The sequence below is a fragment of the Ovis canadensis genome, chromosome 2 (assembly GCF_042477335.2).
Source record: "Ovis canadensis isolate MfBH-ARS-UI-01 breed Bighorn chromosome 2, ARS-UI_OviCan_v2, whole genome shotgun sequence".
NCBI lineage: Eukaryota > Metazoa > Chordata > Mammalia > Artiodactyla > Bovidae > Ovis > Ovis canadensis.
In genome coordinates this window covers 84,534,125-84,559,516 of record NC_091246.1, presented here as the reverse complement: position 1 = coordinate 84,559,516, position 25,392 = coordinate 84,534,125, and the positions used below count along the sequence as shown (strand labels likewise).

The window sequence follows — 25,392 nt, the reverse complement described above, 5'->3', positions numbered from 1 at the left end:
TTTCAGAATATACATGTATTTTAAAAGCACTACTGGAGTTTTATAATTAATACATGTTACAACTGAAAATGTATATAGCTTACTATAATGTTTGCTAGTTCAACTGACCTCTGAGAATATTTACGTAAAGTTCAACTCTCATACACTAGGTTTTCCCTTCTCATTAAAATTTTATTTAAATATTTAGTAAAACAAATGTATCTTTCTCCTTTGTGTGATAAGGAATGATTAGCTTGAATACCTAATAATGACCCTTGAGAGATTTTTATGTGAGTTCACACTTTCTATGCTTACAGCTTTTAAAGTTGCAGCCACTAGATGGCTGTATTTCATTTTCTCTTCAGTTTTCAAGATTTTAAATCTTTGCTGTACTACTGAAAGAAAATAGCATCAAGTAGTTCTATTTAAATCTCTCAATCTTCTTTTCCACCTAAACTCAGAAGTCAGTTTAATTTTATAGAAGTTCAAATATAAAGTTAACACATATATCAAAGATATTTCCACAGTAAGTAATCTAGATTCATCATTCTCACTTAAGGTCTTTGACAAAGTCCTGTTTACCATTTTTGCCTCACCAGCATCATCTTATTCAGGAACATACACATGTAGATTACACACAAATATACATTTTTCCACGTATTCCCAGCCACTCAAAAGTTGTCATCAGAGTCTGAGTGAGAATGTTGCAAGCACCAAATATAATTCTCTATAAAAGAGTCTAAGTTTGGAAAGGACCTGGCAGCACAGTCCACAATCAAAGAGTGCAGAACAAAATTTAAATTCCTTCTCTTCATATTCCCTCATGTATAATTTATAATTCATATTCATATGAACTCTTAAGAATTATTTTCTTCAGGTAATGGAAATTCCTTAATATACAGAAGTTCATCTACTTATATGTTTTCAATCTTTGAGCTATCATAGATAAGAACAAAGCTGGGTACCACCCCAAGAGTGTGCCAACACTGTCTACAACCAACAGAAGCACTCACAGTTTTTATCATGACTCTCCGGATTCAGAAACAAATGGTATGATGAATACCGTTATGTAATCTGATTACATCATAAGAGTACTTTCATATATGAAAGCATGTTTAAGATCGTTAAGCATACACAAAAAGACACCATTATTATTCTATATGATAGGACCTTCTCGTTTAAGGAATCAATAGTATTAATTCAAATCCACTGTTAAATTACATGCCTTCTTCATTTACAGATACATAATCTCCAAATTTTCAACCCTCTACTTGGACTAGTGTGTATACATTAAAAAGAATAAAGAGCAATTCACAAAGCTAATTACAAAGTAATACAAGTAACTTGAAATTTTAAAAAAGTCTATAACCAGGAAAACTTATCTCATAGTGGATGGCAGTTATTTCAAGCACTATTAAATCAAGTAAAAGCTGTTAAAATACTAAGTCTCACAGGATTTATTTATCAGATGACTTGTGATTCCCATTCTATTGATAAATAATATAGAAAGAATACAATCATTCCAAATACTACACTAATGGATTCCCATCACTCCATGTGAGTTTGAATTTAATCCTATAAAAAAGAACTGGAAAAGGAACTGCTGATCAGTTAGCACTTTCACTTTATGATGCTTGACTTATATTAAATATCACTTAACAGACAGTTTTCAAATAAAAGTCTTTCAAAATGTAGATGAAATTCTGACCTAAAAATCACAGTTTTAATGCAGAAGTTGTCATCACTAATATGATGTGATAATTACTATACATTATTGGATGTAGATATACCTACACAGTTTTTTCTGAAAAAAAAAAAGTTTTCCTCAGTATAGTGTAGTTTTTAGGAATTCTGTTCACATTCTAGTCACATAATTATGTAAGAAACTTATATTACAGAATTAAGCTAACAGGTTACATTAATTAAAATTACCTTGATTAGTTTCCTAATGTTAGACTCACTCGGCATTTCTTACATAAAGGCTTTTTATATTTTATCTTTTTTTCTATTTTGCTATATTCAGTTGGCTAATTTTATATAATATTTTTGCACCTATATTCATGAGTGAGATTGACTATAATTATCTTTTCTTGTATCCTTGTCAGTTTAGTGTCAGGATTATTAGTTTGGTATGTTATCTTTTTTACTTATCTTCCTTATTCTCTGGTAGAGTTTAAAGAAGACTGAAATTATTTGCTCCCTGACTGTTTCTTTCTGTTCGTTCATGGAGCAATATAAGCCTGGGATTTTGACAATGACTCAATCTAGTTTTCTGCTTCCTTCATCTTCATTAGTTGGGGAAGGTAGGAAGGTTTTATCTGTTTCAAATATCCACCAGATAATCCTACAGCAAAGATCATGGTTGAAGGAGCTAATACTGAAAAGCTTCCAGTAAGTTTTTTAGTCCCTCACTCTTAAACACAAGAAAACGTGATATTTTAAAAATTCCCCAACATAAAAGATGAGTTCTAAATCAAACAGGGAGGACAAAAAACATTCCCTGAGAGGAATATATACAAAGAGAAGAAATCTTCAGAATATCTTCAGAGAACATAAATAGTTCCAGAAAGGCAGAGTAAGGACCACCAAAAATCCTTTCCGCCATTACAGCTACAAGAACACTGGCAAGGACTTCCTTGGTGGTGCAGTGGGTAAGAATCTACCTGCCAGTGCAGGAGACATGGGTTCAATCCCTAGTCTGGGAAGATTCCACACGCTGCGGAGCAACTAAGCTGCTGCACCACAACTACTGAGCCAACACTCTATCTTGATCTATCAAGATCAAATTTTTTCATAACTAGAAATTAACCAAAGGCTTACAATTTACCTAACAAGCATTTTATCTATATAAAATCATCTGAATCTCAGTAAGAACAGCAAGTTTTGTGGCATTTAAACTTGCCCCAATTCCACACTCCCTTCCTCCAACTCCTGATGGCCCTGAAAATCAATAGTCTTAATATAACAGCCAAGACATGGAAATAACCTTAATGTCTATCAGTGGATAAACAGATTAAAAAATATGGTATACAGCAGACAGATGCATGTGTGTATATATTATATATACAGTTGGCTCTGGAACAACATGGGTATGTGTTTCAACTGCGTCGGTCCACTTCTACATAATTTTTTTCAATAAATACTTTGGATAATTTTTTGGAGACCTGTGACAATTTGAAAAACCTCACAAAGTGCATAGCCTAGAAATATTTTTTAAAAAATTTTAAGTTAGGTATGTCAAGAATGCATAAAACAGATGTAGGTTCTAGTCCATTTTATAATTTACCACTATAAAATACACATAAATCTATTATTAAAAATTAAAATTTATCAAAACTTATGCACATACAGACTGTACATGGCCTCACATTCCAAAGAAATGTAAACATAAAGATGAAATGTTATAACTCCATAAAATTAACTGTAATCATAGTATATGACTGTAATAATTTTGTATCCACCTCCTGTTGCTTTGCTTAAGTGAGCTCAAATGTTACAAGTATCTGCTTAAAATGGGCATGATGCTAGTCATCTCCACATGAGCAATTCATCTTTCCAGTAACTTTCATATTGCAGCAAAAAGTGATTGATCAATCTCTCTCTCTCTCTCTCAGTTCTCACTTTTTTCACCGTTTACTGCAATACTGTAAACCCTGAATAACACCACGGGACCCATATAAAGTATGACTACTGATGTTGGAAGTGCTCCCTAGAAGCAAAGAAAAATCATGACATAACAAGAAAAAGTTGAACTGCTTGATAGGTACCATAGCTTCAGGTCTATAGCTGTGACTGCCTTCCATTTCAAGATAAATGAATCTAGTGTAGGGACCATTATAAAAGAAAAAGAAATCAGTGATGCCATGGCCGCAGCTACAAGAGCAGGTGTGAAAACTTTGCACTTCTGGCGATATATCTTTTTTATCTTATACTGAAAAGGCAGCTTTTAGGTGGGTGCAGCATTGCTCTAAGAAAGCCATACCTATAGACTCTAACATGATTAGAAAAAAAAGTGAAGTTACTGTATGACTACTTAAAGCAAAAGGAAGGTGAAGGACCTAAAGCTGGAGAGTTTAATGCCAGCAAACAATGGTTTGATAATTTTAAAAAGAAGTTTGGCTTTAAAAAATGCAAAGATAACAGGAAAAGCAATTTCTGACAACTGAGAGGCAGCAGATAAGTTCCCAGATTCCTTTAAGAAAATCACGGAGGACTAAGACACGGCACAAATGAACCTATCTACAAAACAAAAACAGACTCACAGACACAGAGAACAGACTTGTTGCTAAGGAGGAGGCGGGAAGGTGAAGATGGACTGAGAGTCTGGTGTTGCTAGACAGAAACTATTGCATTTAGAATGGATAAACAACCTTCTATTATATAGCACAAGAAACTACTAATATAGTCAATCTCCTAGGATAAACCATAATGGAAAAGAATATTTTTTAAAATGTATATGTATTTTTTAAATCACTTTTAAATCATTTTAAGTTACTTTGTTGTACAGAAGAAATTAGCATAATGTTGTAAATCAACTATAATTCAATTAAAAAAAAAGAAAATCACTGAGCAGAAAGGATATCTGCCTGAACAGGTTTTTAATGCAGACCAAAATGCCTCATTCTAGAAAAAATACCTAAATGACATTTATTCATAAGAAAGAGAAGCAAGCATATAGGGTTTAGGGCAGGAAGAAATAGACTAACACTATTGTTCTGTGCAAATGAAGTTGAATTTACGATCAGTTCTGCCCTTTTCTATAAAGCTGCTAATCCCTGAGCTGAAAGTCCCTTGGCTGTACAAGGGACAAGAAGGCCTAACAAGAAGGGCTAAACAACAAGAATACATTTTCTGGATTGGGTCCATAGATGCTTTGTCCTTAAAGTCAGGAAATATCTTGCCAATAAGTGACTGCCTTTTAAAGTTCTCTTGTCATTGAACAAGCCGCCCCTGGCCACCCACAACCCCATATGTTTAACACTCAGTTCAGTTCAGTCGCTCAGTTGTGTCCAACTCTTCGTGACTCCATAGACTACAGGACGCCATGCCTCCCTGTCCATCACCTGGAAATTACTCAAACTCATGTCCATTGAGTAGGTGATGCCACCCAACCATCTCATCCTCTGTCATCCCCTTCTCCTCCCACCTTCAATCTTTCCCAGCATCAGGGTCTTTTCCAGAGAGTCAGTTCTTCACATCAGGTGGCCAAAGGATTGGAGTTTCAGCTTCAACATCAGTCCTTCCAATGAAGGACTGAGCTCTTCCAACCCAGGACTGAGCTCTTTTAGGATGGACTGGTTGGATCTCCTTGCAGTCCAAGGGACTCTCAAGAGTCTTCTCCAACATCACAGTTCCAAAGCATGAATTCCTCAGCACTCACCTTTCATATACTCCAACTCTCACATCCGTACATGACTACTGGAAAAACCATAGCCTTGATTAGATGGACTTTTGTTGGCAAAGTAATGTCTCTGCTTTTTAATATGCTGTCTAGGTTGGTCATAACTTTACTTCCAAGGAGTAAGCGTCTTTTAATTTCACGGCTGCAGTCACCATCTGCAGTGATTTTGGAGCCCAAAATAATAAAGTCTGTCACTGTTTCCACTGTTTCTGCATCTATTTGCCATGAAGTGATAGGACCTGATGCCATGATCTTAGTTTTCTGAATGTGGAGAGGTCTGACAGATGTGGTCTACTGGAGAAGGGCATGGCGAACCACCCTCAGTATTCTTGCCTTGAGACCCCCATGCGCAGTACGTAAGGCAAAATGATAGGACACTGAAAGATGAACTCCCCAGGCCAGAAGGTGCCCAATATGCTAGTGGAGATCAGTGGAGAAATAACTCCAGAAAGAATGAAGGGATGGAGCCAAAGCAAAAACACCACCCAGTTGTGGATGGGACTGGTGATAGAAGCAAGGTTCGATGCTATACAGAGCAATACTGCATAGGAACCTGGAATGTTAGGTCCATGAATCAAGGCAAATTGGAAGTGGTCAAACAGGAGATGGCAAGAGTGAACATCAACATTCTAGGAATCAGTGAACTAAGATGGACGGAATGGGTGAATTTAACTCAGATGACCATTATATCTACTACTGCAGGCAGGAATCCCTTAGAAGAAATGGAGTAGCCATAATAGTCAGCAAAGGAGTCCGAAATGCAGTACTTGGATGCAATCTCAAAAAACGACAGAATGATCTCTGTTCATTCCCAAGGCAAACCATTCAATATCACAGTAATCCAAGTCTATGCTCTGACCTGGAACGCTGAAGAAGCTGAAGCTGAACGGTTCTATGAAGATCTACAAGACCTTCTAGAATTAACACCCAAAAAAGATGTCCTTTTCATTATGGGGGACTGGAACGCAAAAGTAGGAAGTCAAGAAACACCTGGAGTAACAGGCAAATTTAGTGTTGGAATACAAAATGAAGCAGGGCTAGGGCTAGTGGAGTTCTGCCAAGAGAATGCACTGGTCAGAGCAAAGACCCTCTTCCAACAACACAAGACTCTACACATGGACATCACCAGATGGTCAACACTAAAATCAGACTCATTATATTCTTTGCAGCCAAAGATGGAGAAGCTCTATACAGTCAGCAAAAACAAGACCAGGAGCTGACTGTGGCTCAGATCATGAACTCCTTATTGCCAAATTCAGACTTAAATTAAAGAAATGGGGAAAACCACTAGACCACTCAGGTATGACATAAATAAAATCCCTTATGACTATACAGTGGAAGTGAGAAATAGATTTAAGGGACTAGATCTGATAGACAGGGTGCCTGATGAACTATGAACAGAGGTTCGTGACACTGTACAGGAGACAGGGATTAAGACCATCCTCAAGAAAAAGAAATGCAAAATGGCTGTCTGAGGAGGCCTTACAAATAGCTGTGACAAACAGAGAAGTGAAAGGAAAGATATACCCATTTGAATGCAGAGTTCCAAAGAAAAGCAAGGAGAGATAAGTAAGTCTTCCTCAGCGATCAGTGCAAAGAAATAGAGGGAAAAAATAGAATGGGAAAGACTGGAGATCTCTTCAAGAAAATGAGAGATACCAAGGGAACATTTCATGCAAAGATGGGCTCAATAAAGGATAAAAATGGTATGGACCTAACAGAAGCAGAAGTTGTTAAGAAGAGGTGGCAAAAATACACAAAAAAACTGTACAAAACAGATCTTCACGACCCAGAAAATCACGATGGTGTGATCACTCACACTCACCTAGAGCGAGACATACTGGGATATGAACTCAAGTGGGCCTTAGGAAGCATCACTAAGAATTAAAGCTAGTGGAAATGATGGAATTACAGTTGTGCTATTTGAAATCCTGAAAGATGATGCTGTGAAAGTGCTGCACTCAATATGCCAGCAAATTTGGAAAACTCAGAGGTGGCCACAGGACTGGAAAAGGTCTGTTTTCATTCCAATCCCTAAGAAAGGTAATGCCAAGGAATGCTCAAACTACCACACAATTGCACTCATCTCACATGCTAGTAAAGTAATGCTCATAATTCTCCAAGCCAGGCTTCAGTAATACGTGAACCGTGAACTTCCAGATGTTCAACCCGGTTTTAGAAAAGGCAGAGGAACCAGAGATCAAATTGCCAACATCCACTGGATCATCAAACAAGCAAGAGAGTTCCAGAAAAACATCTATTTCTGCTTTATAGACTATGCCAAAGCCTTTGACCATGTGGATCACAATAAACAGTGGAAAATTCTGAAAAAGATGGGAATACCAGACCACCTGACCTGCCTCTTGAGAAATCTGTATGCAGGTCAGGAAGCAACAGTTAGAACTGGACATGGAACAACAGACTGGTTTGAAATAGGAAAAGGAGTATGTCAAGGCTGTATATGGCACCCTGCTTATTTAACTTATATGCAGAGTACATCCTGAGAAACGCTGGGCTGGATGAAGCTCAAGCTGGAATCAAGATTACCGGGAGAAATATCAATCACCTCAGATATGCAGATGACACCACCCTTATGGCAGAAAGTGAGGAAGAAAAAGCCTCTTGATGAAAGTGAAAGAGGAGAGTGAAAAAGTTGGCTTAAAGCTCAACATTCAGAAAACTAAGATCATGGCATCAGGTCCCATCACTTCATGGAAAATAGATGGGGAAACAGTGGAAACAGTGTCAGACTTTATTTTGGGGGGCTCCAAAATCACTGCAGATGGTGATTGCAGCCATGAAATTAAAAGACGCTTACTCCTTGGAAGTAAAGTTATGACCAACCTAGACAACATATTCAAAAGCAGAGACGTTACTTTGTCAACAATGGTCCACCTAGTCAAGGCTATGGCTTATCCATGAGTCATGTATGGATGTGAGAGTTGGACAATAAGAAAGCTGAGTGCCAAAAGAATTGATGCTTTTGAACTGTGGTGTTGGAGAAGACTCTTGAGAGTCCCTTGGACTGCAAGGAGATCCAACCAGTCTATCCTAAAGGAGATCAATCCTTGGTGTTCATTGGAAGGACTGATGGTGAAACTGAAACTCCAATACTTTGGCCACCTGATGCAAAGAGCTGACTCATCTGAAAAGACCCTGATGCTGGGAGGGGTTGGAGGCAGGAGGAGCAGGGGACGACAGAGGATGAGATGGTTAGATGGTATCACCGACTCAACGGACATGGGTTTGGGTAGACTCAGGCAGTTGGTGATGGACAGAGAGGCCTGGCATGCTGCAGCGCAGAGAGTTAGACACAACTGAGCGACTGAACTGAACTGAACTGAGCTTTAAGCCAACTTTTTCATCAACAGGCTCTTTAGTTCTTCACTTTCTGCCATAAGGGTGGTGTCATCTGCATATCTGAGGTTATTGATATTTCTCCCAGCAATCTTGATTCCAGCTTGTGCTTCTTCCAGCCCAGCGTCTATCATGATGCACTCTGCATGTAAGTTAAATAAGCACAGTGACAATATACAGCCTTGACGTACTCCTTTTCCTATTTGGAACCAGTCTGTTGTTCCATGTCCAGTTCTAACTGTTGCTTCCTGACCTGCATACAGGTTTCTCAAGAGGCTGGTCAGGTGGTCTGGTATCCCATCTCTTTCAGAAGCTTCCACTGTTTATTGTGATCCACATGGTCAAAGGCTTTGGCATAGTCTATAAAGCAGAAATAGATGTTTTCCTGGAACTCTCTTGCTTTTTCCATGATCCAGCGGATGTTGGCAATTTGATCTCTGGTTCCTCTGCCTTTTCTAAAACCAGCTTGAACATCTGGAAGTTCACGATTCACATATTGCTGAAGCCTGGCTTGGAGAATTTTGAGCATTACTTTACTAGCATGTGAGATGAGTGCAATTGTGTGGTAGTTTGAGCATTCTTTGGCATTGCCTTTCTTTGGAATTGGAATGAAAACTGACCTTTTCCAATCCTGTGGCCACTGCTGAGTTTTCCAAATTTGCTGGCGTATTGAGCGCAGCACTTTCACAGCATCATCTTTCAGGATTTGAAATAGTGCAACTGTAATTCCATCATCTCCACTAGCTTTGTTCTTGGTGATGCTTCCTAAGGTCCACTTGACCTCACATTCCAGGATGTCTGGCTCTAGGTGAGTGATCACACCATCATGATTATCTGGGTCGTGAAGCTCTTTCTTGTGTAGTTCTTCTGTGTATTCTTGCCACCTCTTCTTAATATCTTCAGCTTCTGTCAGGTCCATTTCTATCCTTTATTGAGCCCATCTTTGCATGAAATGTTCCCTTGGTATCTCTCATTTTCTTGAAGAGATCTCTAGTCTTTCCCATCTATTGTTTTCCTCTATTTCTTTACACTGATCACTGAGGAAGGCTTTTTTATCTCTCCTTGCTTTTCTTTGGAACTCTGCATTCAAATGGGTATATCTTTCCTTTTTATCTTTGCTTTTTACCTCTCTTATTTTTACAGCTATTTGTAAGGCCTCCTCAGACAGCCATGGATGGAGGTTTCATGACATTGTACAGGAGACAGGGAGCAAGACCATCCCAAAGAAAAAGAATTGTTTAACACTAAAGACACTGAAATGGTCTACCTGCCCAAAATACAACATCTCTAATTCAGGCTCTAGATCAGGGGGTCATAAAGTCCCCTTCACGAATCACTGCCTTGTTGTGGCGAAGGGGCTTGCATAACTCAATGAAGCTATGAGCCATGCCATGTAAAGCCACCAAAGATGGATGGCTCATAGTGGAAAGTTCTGACAATATGTGATCCACTGGAGGAGGGAATGGCAAACCACCCCCCAAGTATACTTGCCGTGAGAACCTCATGAACTGTATGAAGAGACCAAAAGATAGAACATGGAAAGATGAATACTCCAGGTCAGAAGGTGTCCAATATGCTACTAAAGCCCCAGAAGGAATGAAGCAGCTGGGCCAAAGTGGAAATGATGCTCGGCTGTGGATATGTCTGGTGATGGAAGTAAAATCTGATGCTACAAAGAACAGTATTACATAGGAACCTAGAATATTAGGTCCATAAATCAAGGTAAACTGGAAGTGGTCAAGCAGGAAATGGTAAGACTAAACATCAACATCTTAGAAATCAGTGAATTAAAATGGACAGGAACAGGCAAATTTAATTCAGATGACCATTATATCTACTACTGCAGGCAAGATTTCACAGAAGAAATGGAGTAGCCTTCAAGGTCAACAAGAGTCCAAAATGCAGTACTTGGGTGCAACCTCAAAAATGACAGAATGATCTTGGTTCGTTTCCAAGGCAAACCATTCAACATCACAGCAATTCAGGCCTATGCCTCTACTACCAATGCCCAAGAAGCTGAAGCTGATCAGCTCTATGAAGCCCTAGAAGATCTCCCAGAACTAACACTTAAAAAAGATGTTATAATCATCACCGGGGTTGGAATGCAAAAGTAGGAAGTCAAGAGATACCTCGAGTAACAGGCCAGTTTGGCCTTGGAGTAAAAAGTGAAGCAGGGCAAAGGTTAACTGAATTCTGCCAAGAGAAAGTACTATTTATAGAAAACACCCTTTTTCAACAACACAAGAGATGACTATATACATGGACATCACCAAATGGTCAATACTGAAATCAAACTGATTAAATTCTTTGTAGCCAAAGATGGAACAGCTGTACACAGTCAACAAAAACAAGACCTGGAGCTAACTGTGGCTCAGATAATCAGTTTCTCATAGCAAAATTCAGGCTTAAACTAAAGAAAGCGGGAAAACCACTAAGCTAGCCAGGTACGACTTAAATCAAATCCCCTATAATATGCAGTGGAGGTGATGAACAGATTCAAGGGATGAGAGCTAGTAAACAGTGTGTCTGAGGAACTATGGACAGAGGTTGGTAATATTGTACAGGAGGCAGCGAACAAACCATCCAAAGAAAAAGAGAAGAAGGAAAAGTGGTTATACAAGGAGGCTTTACAAATAGTTGAAGAATGAAGAAAAGCGAAAAGCAAGGGAGAAAGGGAAATGTTCACCCAGCTAAACACAGAGTTCCAGAGAATTACAAGGGGAGAAAAGAAGGCCTTCTTCAATGAACAGTGCATAAAAATAGAGGGAAACAACAGAAGGGGAAAGACTAGAGATCTCTTCAGGAAAACTGGAAATAGGAAGGGAACATTCCATCCAAAGATGGGTACAATAAAAGACAGAAACAGTAGAGGTATAGAAGCAGAAGAGATCAAGAAGAGATGGAAAAAATACATAGAAGAACTGTACAAAAAAGATGTTAATGATCCAGATAACCACAATGGTGTGGTCAGTCAGCCAGAGCCAGACGTTTTGCAGTGTGAAGTCAAGTGGACCTTAGGAAGCACTGCTGTCAATAAAGCTAGTGGATGCAATGGAATTCCAGTAGAGCTATTCAAAACCCTGAAAGATGATGCTATCAAAGTATTACACTCAATATGTCAGCAAATCTGGAAGACCCAGCAGTGGCCACAGGAAAAGGTCAATCCTCATCTCAATTCCCAAGAAGGGTAGTACTAAAGAATGTTCTGACCATCAGACACTTGCACTCATCTCCCATGCTAGTAAGGTCATGCTAAAAATCTTGCATTCTAGGCTTCAGCATTAACGTGAACCAAGAACTTCCAGATACTCAAGCTGGGTTTAGAAAAGGCAGAGGAACCAGAGATCAAATTGCCAACATTTGCTGGATCATAGAGAAAGCACAGTAATTCCAGAAAAACATCTAGTTTCATCAACTACACTAAAGTTTTTGACCATGTAGATCATAACAAAATGTGAAAGCTCTTAAAGAGATGGGAATACCAGACCATCTTACCTGTTTCCTGGGAAATCTGTATGTGGGTCAAGAAGCAACAGTTAGAACCCTGTATGAACTGAGTGGCTCACAACTGAGATAGCAGTATGACAGGACTGTCTGTTGTCACCCTGTTTATTTAATCTATATGCTGAGCACATCATGAGAAATGCCAGGCTAGATGAATTACAAGCTGGAATCAAGACTGGCACGAGAAACATGAACTTCAAATATGCAAATGATACCACTCTAATGGCAGAGAGCAAAGAGGAACTAAAGAACCTCCTGCTGAGGGTGAAGGAGGAGAGTGGAAAAGTCTGCTTAAAACTAAATATTAAAAAAGCTACATGGAGAAGGAAATGGCAACCCACTCCAGTATTCTTGCCTGGAGAATCCCACGGACAGAGGAGCCTGGCAGGCTACAGTCCACGGGGTCCCAAAGAGTTGGACACGACTGAGCACCTTCACTTTCTTTCTTTCACTTTACAGTTATTCCTAGTTACTTTATTTTTTGTTGTTGACACTTTTGTCCATTATTTTTCATTGTTGATACTTTAGTCATTGCATGATACTTCTAAAAATTGACGCTTTCTAATTGACTGCTGGTGGTATATAAAAATGCAGTGGATTTTTGTGCAATGATCCATTTACTTTAATAAATTATTTTAAGTGGTAAAAAAAAATAAAAATAAATAAATAAATAAGCTACAATCATGGCATCAGGCCCCATTACATCATGGCAAATAGAAGGGAAAAAGATGGAAGTAGTGAGAGATTTCCTCTTCTTGGGAAAAATCAGTGAGGCTGGTGACTGCAGCCATGAAATCAGAAGACAATTGCTTCTTAGCAGGAAAGCTATGACAAACCTAGACAGTGTGTTTGAAAGCAGAGACATCATTCTGCCAACAAAGGTCCATATAGTCAAGGCTATGGTCTTTCCAGTGGTCACATACGGTTGTGAGAGCTGGACCATAAAGAAGGCAGGACGCCAAGAATTGATGCCTTCAAACTGTGATGGTGAAGGAGACTCCAGAGAGTCCCTTGGACAGCAAAGAGATCAAACCAGTCAATCTTAAAAGAAATCAACCCTGAATATTCACTGAAAGGACTAATGCTGAAGCTGAAGCTCCAATATTTTGATCACCTGATACAAACAGCTGACTCATTAGAAAAGTCCCTGATGCTGGACAGATTGAGGGGAGAAAGAAAAGAGGGAATCAGAGGATTAGATGGTTGGATGTCATGACCAATGCAATGGACATGAACTTGGGCAAACTGTGGGAGATGGAGATGGACAGAAAGGGCTGGCAGGCGATGGACAGAAAGGGCTGGCAGGCTGCAATCCGTGGGGTTGCAAAGAGTCAGACACGACTGGGTGACGGAACAACAACACACACGGTACTCTATAGAAAGGGTGGTTAATGCTATGGAAAAGAGCCCTGATAGAAACAACATCATATAAGTCTGGAAGAATTACAGCATTGAAAAAATGGCATCATTATACAAAAAGATGTGCAAGCCATCAAATCTGAAATAATAAATCTCTGCTAGGGAAAACTATGTCCAGATGTTATCCATGACTTCACAGAATTTATGACCGAGTCAATCAAGGAAATCATGAAAGAGATTATAGATACAAAAAAAAAAAAAAAGATGGGGGGATGAAGGGTTTCAAGATATAAATCTTGGAGAAATTCAAGACTGATAAACAGCACACTAGAAGAATTAACAGAAGATGACTCAATGGAGATGAGTATTTCCAAACCAGTGTCAGATGATGAGGAAGATGACACAGAAGAAGCAGTGCCAGAAAACAAACTGACGCTGGTTTTAAGACTGCTTTTGACTTCTCTGAGGGGCAGGGAGGCCTGGCATGCTGCGATTCGTGGGGTAGCAAAGAGCTGAACACGACTTAGTGACTGAACAGCAAAGGACTTCTTTTACAACACAGAACCTTCCACGACATGGGTACTGAAACTAAGCCAAACAATGGAAGATAGGTTGGTATCATATAGAAACACTTTTAGAAAAATGAAAAAGCAAAAACGGCAGTCAGAAATGACAATGTCTCTCTGTAAAGATACGCCAAGTACGCCTGCCTCCCTTGCCTCCCCTTTCATGTTCTCCATCTCTCCCACCTCTGCCACCCCTGAGACAGCAACACCAGCCTCTCCTCCTCAGCCTACTCAGCATGAAGATGACAAGGATGAAGACCATTAGGACGATTCACTTCTACTCAACAGTCGTCATCACCATGCATGCAGTGAATAATCAACACGCACACAGTCAGTGACTCATCTACTGTGTATATGTGTCTTCATGTGACAGTCTCATAGCTGCAGAGCTAGAACTGTAGGAGATGCTTTGGGGTCCTCATTGTCAACTAAGTATTCATGTTGAACATCACGCGCAAGATCTGTACTGAAGCAGACAGGCTATCCTGAAATAGACATGAGGTGAGTGAAAGTCACTCAGTCATATCCAACTCTTTGCAACTACATGGACTAAACACTCCATGGCATTCTCCAGGCCAGAATACTGGAGTGGGCAGCTGATCCCTTCTCCAAAAGAATCTTTCCAACCCAGGGATCGAACCCAGGTCTCCCACATTTGCAGGTGGATTCTTTACCAGCTGAGCCACCAGGGAAGCCCAAGGTGAGTGATATTTAATACAAAATTAATAATGAGCTAGGTTTCTGACTGTTTTGTGACTTTGCTTTCAAAGAATTACATTACCATACCATGTGTCTCTCTTTTGTAAATGGAGAAAATGAGTATCAGTCCATCATCACAAGTTAAGTTTTTTTTAAATTCAACAATGTTTCCAATACAGTATTACGGAAAGACTGTATGCCATGGAAATACTGTATGCCATAACAAATTTATAAAAATGCTATAAATTGAATATTAAGATATGATGACTACAGTTAACAATACCATATTGTACTGGACTTCCCAGGTGGTGCTGTAGTCAAGAATCTGCCTGCCAATTCAGGAGATACAAGAAACATGGGTTCAACCCCTGGGTCTGGAAGATCCCCCGAAGTAGCAAATGGCAACCCACTCCAATATTCTTGCCTGGGAAATTTCATGGACAGAGGAGCCTAGCAGGCTACAGTCCATGGTGTCGTAAAGAGCAGGACAGGACTGAGGATGCACGCAGGAGGAGGAGGAGAATCAATTATGTCTCAATAAAACTGGAAAGAAAAAAAGAACTATAGCTATGAAACCCAATATCCTGGCTGCTCTTCATACTAAAAACATTCCATAAAACCAGAACTCAAATGTGAAATGAAAAGTGAAACTGTACGGTCTCAAAAAGTCGTAAGTAGAAAGAGGATATCACCAGTTCAGTTGACTGGATCAAACCTATCAAATCATCTCTGCTTGCTCCTGAAACCCCACTTAAATGAAGACAGAATAAAAGTGAGTGACAAAAGAGATGACAGCCAACAAGAGATATCAAAAGCGAATTTGGAAGATGGAAAACAAATGGACAAGTGAGTGTGTGTTTGTTAGGTTTCGGCTTTCTCAACTTTGCTAAATACTCAAAAAAGGCAGGGCCTAATAGCAAGTTGAATTCATATCTGTAAAAAAATAATCAGAAATTGGAAGCAGAAATTACCCCTGAAGCCAAGCCATAGAGTGGCAGGGAACACGGAGCGCTGCTGGAAGCCTCTGTAAGCAGCAGTTAGCTCTGTTCTCAGATGTCCTCTGCCAACTCCCTCCCAAACAAAGGGACCTCTCCATTTTGGAAAAAGAGAGAGTTTATCTGCAAACCAATAAGGCTGATCCAAAAAGGTTCTGAGGTCGTGAAAACCAGACCCAACTGAAGGACAGGATAAGACACTTTATTAAAAATTAGAGGAGATTAGGAAACTATGGGGGATGAAACCTCACAGCTCTGTTTCTCTCCTCAGCTCCCAAAACACTGACTCCTACACTTAAGGTACTATAAGAACAACAAAGACACTAGAAGGCTCCTTTGTGGGGAAATAACCAGGCCAAGGAGAAAAAAGCTACAGATTCTGGCCTTTTAAAGGTTCTCCAATTAAATGGAAGGGCTCCACACACAACAAGAGCTTTCTCCTAGCTTTTTAGTGCTTCTTTCTTAAACATGAACACACAGACAAGGATCACCAGACACTTGAGGAAAGCTTTTCATGTGAAATTCAGACAAACGGGATCAAACACTCAGAGAAAACAAAGACAATCTAGGGAGGAAGGGGGAGGGGAACCACCTTCAGAACAAGTATGACTTTCATCCACAGAGTAAAAATAAGGTATTACAAACATAAAACAAGAAGAGTCTACTATATAAAAGTATAGTCAAAGAACAAGAAACAACTCCGGGAAATTAAAAAATGTAAAACCAGAAAGAAAATTTAATAGAAAGGTTGTAATATAAAATTGAAGAAATCTCTTCAAAAACAGAAAAAAAAAAAGAGTGGAAAGCAGAAGAAATTAAGGATGTCAATTTATGGCAAACTGACCTATAAATCCAATTCAATTCCAATAAAATTACAAGGTTTCTTGGTGGAATATAAATAACATGTCAATTCTCAAACTCATATGGAAGATTAAAAAGCTAAGAATAACTCTCCTCCCTACTCCCTCAGAAAATATATTAAGAATATGGAGAAGGGAGTTTGCTCTATCTGATATCAAGATTTACTCTAAAGCCATGGCAAATAAAACAATTTAGTATTGATTTAGAAACAGATCAACATGTAAGTGAAACAGAACAAAGCACCAGGAACCAAACTGTAGATTTTATAAAGGAATTTGATATATGACACAGATGACATTTTAAATCAATAAGTGGTAACAGTATAGATAGGTGAATAACTAGTACAGACATTTGGTTATCCATTTGGAAAAAAATAAAATTAAACCTTCCTTCATTCTCTATAAAAAAAATATTTCTTCTTTATGATTTTAGGTTATATAAGACATAAAAAAGTACTATCAATAAAAGAAAATAGTGATACATTCAACTACATTAAAATTTAAAACTGCACACAATGTAAACTGTTTCCATGTCTCCACGAAGAGGAAAAAGATGTTTGCCATGGGATTTAAGTAACCAAGTTATCAAATATATTTGAAACTCCTATAAATCAACAAGAATATACAAACAAAAAGGATAAAGGGGAAAAAATAAAATTGCGGTTCACAAAAGAAGAAATATGAATGACCAATAAACATAACATGAGCAATGTCAGGTAAACAGAAATTTAAGCAAGAGAAATTTCACACACATTCTAATGCAAAAGAAATCAAATCTGAAAAATACCAAGGGTTCGAGAGACTTCAAGGGAAGAGAAAGTCTTCTCTCAAATTGATACAACCACTTGGGAGAATAACTTAGCATATATTTTATCCAATAATTACAAATACACCAAATACATCCCACATAAAAATATTTGATGTTTATGGAAGCACTGCATGAAATAACTGAAACTTAGAAATTAAATCTTAGCCAACCCTGTAATGGATGATTATGCATATGATAAATCACTATAGATCAGTTAAATTGAATGAACCAGAGATAGTTTATCAACTGGGCCAAACCTCAGAAACAGAAGAGGGGAGAACAAACAGTTGGACAAAGACTCATACTGTGTGATACTGCATGCATCCTTTTTAAATAAACAAAATACTATTAAAAAAACAAAACATATATCATCAATGTTTACAGACAGAAAGTTAAACACCAACTTCAGAAGGATGGTTATCTTGTGGGGGTGGGGTGTTAGTGAATGATTCAGTCGTCAGTGATATAAAATGTGTCTGTTATGAATTCTTAGGCAAATATGACAAACACTAAATGATCTAGATGGTAAATGTTGGCAATATTAATGGCATTGATTGGCTACATAGGGTATTAATTAATTATATATTAATCCCTATTAATTTTTATATGTTCAGATACTTGTTATAGGTGTATAGTTTAATCAATATAATCCATGTCTGGAGTGCATTATAATATACAAGAAAATTACAAAAGAACTATAAAATACCTCATGCAGTTATACATCCAAATTAACTTGCCTCCTCCCAAATAATTTTTTTAATTTTTTTGTCACAGAATTTGTTTTCTAATCAAACCAAAGATACCTGGATCCCTATAGTGAGTGAGTGTGTGTCTGTGTGTGTAACAAATTAAATCACATTAGTTCAGTTCAGTCACTCAGTTGTGTCTGACTTTTTGCGACCCCATGGACTGCCGTACCCCAGGCTTCCCTGTCCATTACCAATTCCCACAGCTTGCTCAAACTCATGTCCATCGAGTCAGTGACCCCAACTTAATTAAATCACATTGAGGGTAGAACTGTGGTGTTGGAGAAGACTCTTGAGAGTCCCTTGGACTGCAAGGAAATCACTAGTCAATCCTAAAGGAAATCAGTCCTGAATATTCATTGGAAGGACTGATGCTGAACCAGAAACTCCAATACTCTGACCACCCGATGTGAAGAACTGACTCATTGGAAAAGACCCTGATGCTGGGAAAGACTGAAGGTGGGAGAAGGGGACAACAGAGGATGAGATGGTTGGATGGCATCACCAACACGATGGACATGATTTTGAGTAGGCTCCAGGAGTTGGTGATGGACAGAGAAGCCTGGTGTGCTGCAGTCCATGGGGTTGCAAAGAGTCGGACAGGACTGAGCAATTGAACTGACTGACTGAAAGGTAGGGGAAAGTGAGTTTTTTTTTTCCACTAGAGGGAGGTGTTGAACTTAAAATATTTTAAAATGGAGTTTGTTTTTGAACTGACATTTAACATCAAAGTAAACCACAATGTGCTGTTAGGAAATAAACTTCCTTTCTTTCCACATCTTCCAGAAACATAGCCCCGAAAGTATAATTCTTTATATGCACTTATATAAACAATATCTCTTGAACTCCAAAATAAGGTTTCAAGTCTGAAGGATTAAAATAATTAGAACATATCAGAGTTAAAGTACTCCTCCTTCCTAACCTATGAAATAAAACAACACAGACAATACTTACAACCTTAGTCCAGCACATGGTTCTCTCTCTAAATCCCCAAAGTCAGCACAGTTCGACAATCAAAAACAGTGTTCACTGGCAACTCTATGGAATACCTATCACAGTTATAAAACTTGAAGATTCAGCAATTATACTTCTAGGCGTTCACACAGCTGAATCACTTGTATGACAGCCCAAAGACACAGGCAAGGATGTTGGTGAATCATTTTAAAGTGAAGCAAAAAATTTTGAAGGAAATAAAATGTAAATCAATAAGGAATTTGTTAAACGTATTAGGAACTCCCATATAACAGAAACGCTCGCAAGCACTACAAGAATAATGCAAGAATTAAAAGATGGACACCGAATATTACTGAGGCATATTTATGTAATTATGTTTATATACCCTTAGATAAGGGGTAGGACTGGAGTGGGCAGAGTAACAGGGCAGACCTCTACTTTCTGTTTTTAAAGTTCCCTATATTAGGGGCATTTTTACAATGAGAACAATATATTTTAATTCTATAAATTGACTATTAAGAAATGTTTGACCATTGATATAAGATATTGATATATTGATATAAGATATGTTTGACTTATATTGATATATGTTTGACTATTGATAAGATATAATTGACTATTAAGGAATGTTTGGAAATAATAGGCAGTACCAGCACCAGACTCACTTTCTACATCATTTGCTTACACAGGGCACCAGTGGACAGTTTCCCAGGAAACTACAAAGAAAAGCTCCTTGCTACCCTAGATCATTTAAGACAAAATTCTGAAATACTTCCTTTCCATGCAACAAACTCCAAGTTGTCCCTGGATCACAGCTGCGCTTACCCAGTCGATCACTGACATGCTGTATACCCCATCCCTAACTGCTGTCTTAGCACACATCCCACTGATGGATGCCGAATCTGATCCCACACCTAGTCTGACATCTTCCTTTACCACCACCCCCAACTCTTCCTCTTCCTCCTTCAGTCTGTGGTATTATTTTCAATGAACATTTCCCACGCTCCTCTGCCATCACAAGCTCTCACCTCACTTGATCACTAGATATATAAATCAAATTTAGCCAGAATGAGGAAAGGGTCACTTTATTCCCTGGCTTAGTTACAGAATTTTGGAAATAAACTAAATATGAAAACATACATTCATCTTCTAAATGCTTTTAATTCTACTGATGAGTTATACATTGAAGTAAACTATAAAAATGACAAAGGAAAGAACATGGCAATTTACCACTGCATGTCCCACACTGCCTACAGTAGTAAAGCTCATGGCTAATAAGCATCCTCAAAGTTTTCACTGCTATTGCAGAAACAAACACATAAATAATTTAAATAAATAGAAGTAAAACATAAAATAACATATTTTCCCAAGATCAACATATATATGCCATTCTAAAATTACTATGGCTTTGCTTTGTTTTGAAATTTCAAAGAATGCCAAGAGAAGCATGGAATTTTTATGTTTATCAAAAGAGGGCATGCATTTTTAAAAAATGAAAAATGCTTTTTTTAAATGATATAACTCCACTAAGAATCCCCATTAATATTCCAGAGAAGTGCACCTCTATTTATCACTTCAATACTGGGAAAGAAAGGAGACATGGCATAAAATTAAGATTTTCCTTTTACACAAGCCTGAATTCTAAAGCCCAGATGAGAGAAATATTATACCAGCTTTGTCTGTTTAAGATGGGGCTTCACTGAGGTTTTTTTCAAACTTATTTTAAAAACTGAATTCCCTTGGAGAGTTACACAAAAGAACACTATGTTATACTAACACCTAATTATAGTATAGAAACCTAAACCCATCAACAGCCAATAGAGAGAGGAGAGAGGAGAGAATTTTCATCTATCCCTCAAGTTGTTGAAAAAAGAAAAGACTTTTTTAAAGTCTAAAAGGTTTCTAAGCTTGCTTTATAAAAGGAAAGGCAGTTTTCTTTTGGTAAAAAGGACAAGGAATTAAGAGACAGACTTCTGAACATTTCAGTTACTGAATACAATAAAATCTATCTTATAGGTGGTAGTAACCTAAGGAATATATTCCTATTCTTCCCACACGTAATAATAACCATATACGTTTCATGTGAGGTTTAGAGGATTGATCAGGAAACTGTATGAAAATCATATCATCTATACATTTGAATATAGGTCTCTGCAATATATTTTATAAATTTAGGGCTTCTGACTGGTAGTAGTGAAAATTTCTGAGTATTCAAAAATAAAGAGGTTACTGAAGAATCAGAGCTACTCCATTTTGTAAGGTTCGGGGAAAAGAGCCTTTGGAAATCCCCTGACCTCACCCCACCACCTGCGAACCAATCAGAACCCTTGGCCAGCCGGAAATTCGAGTCAAGCCTGGGAAAGGAGAACCAATCAGAACTCAACACCTAACCCTTCACCAGAAGGTGACCAATCAGACCCGGAGACTCCCGTTTTTTTAATTTTTTGTGCGATAATACCCTATATAAGCAATGTAACCCAGAGCTCAGGGCTCCTCCCTATAGCTGCTGCGTTGGTATCGGTGGGAGCCCCAGCTCGAGCTTGGTAATAAAAACTCTCTTGCTTTTGCATCGGATATCGGCTCCCTGGTGGTCACTGGGAGATTTCGAGACTTGGGCATAACAGTTATTTTCATTTACTTATGTGTACTTGTTTGTTTTAGGTAAACCTTGAAGACAATTATCAATAACAGCTCAAATGCCCTCTGCTCTGTGATAAATTTCCCCAAACTCCCAGGCAATTCATTTCTCTTTTATGACCCCATAGCATTTTCTTTAAAACTGTATTATATTACAATATTTTCTTCTCTCTTTACATGCCTCTCCATGTTGAAAGATCTTTTAGGAAAGAAATCATATCTTAATCAATTTTATATCCTCAGGACCCACAGCAGGAACTTTGGGACTGAATAAAGGAACAAGGGACTGAATGAATGAGAGGACTAACTAACTATAAAATTACAAGCAGACTCTAAAAATACCAAGAGGTCTAAAGAGTAACTACCTTTACAGATTTCACAGAGGGAGTGACTGGGAAGAAAAGCATTGCCCAAGGAACAAAGGTTTGGGAAATGTGCGATACTGTTGGTATTCTCAACACTTACATATGCAACAAATTCAGTACTTTCACTGTTTACTGCCAGATTTCACTCTTAAAGAAATAGGTGCCTCCTATTCTCTGCAGGTTTGGGGCCACCTTCGTCTTATAAAATCATTCCTAACACAAAAAGCAACTGTAAAATTTATTTTAGGTGAACATTTTTCATCCTGTAAAGAACAGATACCTTTGACATCTATATAAAGATTACATTTCAATGGCATTTTGTGTAGAAAAACTGTCTTATCACAAATTAATAGAAGAAATTATGGAAATTTATTTGAAATTTTAAATTAGTTGATTAGTGAATGAACAGTTTTAATTTCTCCTAACTCTCCATCAAAGTAATTTATAGAATGTCCTAAAGATATGCAAAACACACAGAAGTAAGACTCTGGAGACTCATAATCTTTCCCCACACTAATTGCTCAGTCTACGATATGACTAAATCACAAACTGCAGTCTGCTCATCTATAATGGAAATTATTAGATGAAATCAGTGATTTTCAAATTGCACTGTGTGTTGGCAGGGAAAGGGTTAAAAGAACATGATTAAGAATTTGCACTTCTTAAAAAGAGTTCAAAAGAGAGTATTACTATACTATATGATTTGTAAGCATCTTTTAATATCCAAATTCTAATTATTCTATTTCTTTATGTTATTAAAGACTGCTAATAGTCTCCCATTTTAAACTGGAAAACTAAATGCCAAGTGTATATATGTCCTTTAAAAATCAAATAATTTATGCAATGGAAGTCACCTGACTCTAATTCTAATAGTATCTTTGGAACCAGTTGCTCATATTGTCATGTAACTACAAATGAAACATGGCCTTCTACGAATTATTTTCTCCATGAGTAGGCGAGTCAATTATCTCACTAATGTAAATTTTAATATCGTAAGCATTAAAAAGACATATTGAAGGATCTGAATTATTATTTTTAAATACCTGTACTATAAATTGTAACTCTCTTCTCTCTGCTTCCCATTGTTCTGCTTGTAATCTAAGCTCCTCCAATGCTGTCTCTCTGATATGAGACTCCATCTCATTCTTCTCCTCCTGATGTTTTTCCAACGCTTCCTTTACATGAATAAAATCTTGCTTTACTATTTGATTAATAAAAGTTATCTTTCTTCTTTCATCCGCAATTTAAACATACAAAGGGCTTTCCGTACCCATAGACTGTTAAAACTCACTATAATTTATGTTAAAAGAATTAATAGAATGATTATATTTTGACAATCAGAATAATATCTGAATAAGAAGCTATGATTATCCATTTAATTCAAGCAACATTTCATATATGTAATCCATATAATGATAGATACAGGTAGATATAGATACAGTATTGATAGATATAGGTAGATATAAATACAGATATTAAATATAGATATTTAAACCAATCTTTCCAAAAAACTTAGCTGCAGGGGCCTGAACAAAATGCATCCTGACAAAAACAAAGTAAACTGCTGGGCATATATGTAATCTATATGTAAATCTGTATGTAAAGGAGATAATATGGAAAGCTCTAATTACCTATGAATAATAAAAATTTGAAAAATGAAATAAAACATTTTTAGGTCTGGACTATTAACTAATTTCTTGTTCTACAGACAAGCAGTATTTGCAAGATGCTTTTCTTCAGGGATTTTCTTAGTTGCACTACATTTACAGGATCTAATTTGGTTCAAAACATTAGAAGTATAAAATGCAGGCTTCTTGAGAAGCCCAATTTTCTAAACTGTAGCATTTAACACTCAATCTGCATTAACACAGGAGAAAGATTCTGTGGTTTACATGAGAGAGAGGGAAAACCTCCCCTGTCCTTATAAACTGTAGCATGGATCTGCAAAGTAAAGACTGCCCTCCCAACACTACAGGAAAGCCAACAGGGACAGCCTTGAGGCTTCTTCCCCTTAGGAGAAAACAGTGACTCCTCTTTATTCCCAAAGGTCTCCATGCAGATCAGTTCAAAGCCAATCGTGTAAAATCAAAGTTCTCCTACCAAACAGATGATCAAGATCACATCAAGATCCAAAAGAGATTTGAGATGCAGGCTGACTGCATAAGGAATGCTGCCACCGTTACTCCTCTTTCCCCTTAATTCTAGGACATTTTATGTGGGGCAGTTTATACAAAGCAGTCCAGGGACTTGCAGTTTCAGTTGTCACTGAACTCCCCTCATTCAAATACTAATGGAACCCGTATATACATCTGGCACTGTTCCAGGGTCTAAGACTAGTACAGTAAATAGAAGAGACAACTGTGACTGTTAGCAAGCAGGAAATCAAAGGTAGACACGCTGGCAATGGAAGGGAACCACTGTACTGAAACTTTTACATTTGGCAAATGCATTTGTAAAATTATTTTTAGTGAAGATTTATTTCTAGTATTCTGTAAAGTCATTTATACCCTTGGTAAATGGAAAGCATTTTTACCACATTTTTTTTTTAATTTAAATTGGTACTTTAAAAAAATGGCAAACATAAACAATTCAAAATCTATCTTTTATGTGAGTGGCAACTTCAACTTTTTTTTTTTTTTTTGCAACTTCAACTTTAAACCACACTTTTACTTTAGAAACTAAAGAACAAAAAATGGGAGGATAAATAGCTCACAATAATTTCAGTAAGAGGTCATCATATATTTTACCTACCATGCCATATACAATGTATTCTACATATATAATGAAGTTTATATCAGATATATAAAAATTTTTCTGTATTTATTGTATATTCAGGTCAAAACCTAGGGCCCACATTTCTAACATTTCTAAAATTCCAACTTTTCATGCTGCTAGACCAAAAGGGTTGTGGGTTCTTATCTTCTTACAATATTCCCATATAAGTGGGATTTTTTTAATTTTGATCAAAGAACTCAAACTGTTTTCACAAAAGACACAGTATATATATTCACACATTGCTAAAGCGTATTACAAAACAGACCTGAAAATATGACCCTAAGAAAAAAAAGAAGAAAGGGAGAGAGGAAAGGAGTTGGGAGGAGTGAGGAGGAAATCAGATTTGCTTGCTTTCTGGCATTTTCCTTTCCAAAGATAACTTCAAAT

General features: G+C 37.6%; 1 protein-coding gene across 6 annotated transcripts in view; it reads right to left on the bottom strand.

Moving 5' to 3' along the window:
• The window catches only part of CCDC171 (coiled-coil domain containing 171), a 345,827-nt gene that overhangs the window by 291,919 nt on the left and 28,516 nt on the right, over positions 1-25,392 (bottom strand). For 4 of the 6 annotated variants that reach the window (XR_011254379.1, XM_069576618.1, XM_069576617.1 and 1 more), the window contains exon 6: positions 23,274-23,405. The exons of the other annotated variants lie outside the window; for them this stretch is intronic. Coding sequence is in view for 3 of the 4 variants with exons in the window: in XM_069576618.1 (XP_069432719.1) it covers positions 23,274-23,405 (132 nt within the window). In the remaining variant the exon portion in view is untranslated. The remainder of the gene's footprint in view (positions 1-23,273; positions 23,406-25,392) is intronic. 6 annotated transcript variants of the gene reach the window in all.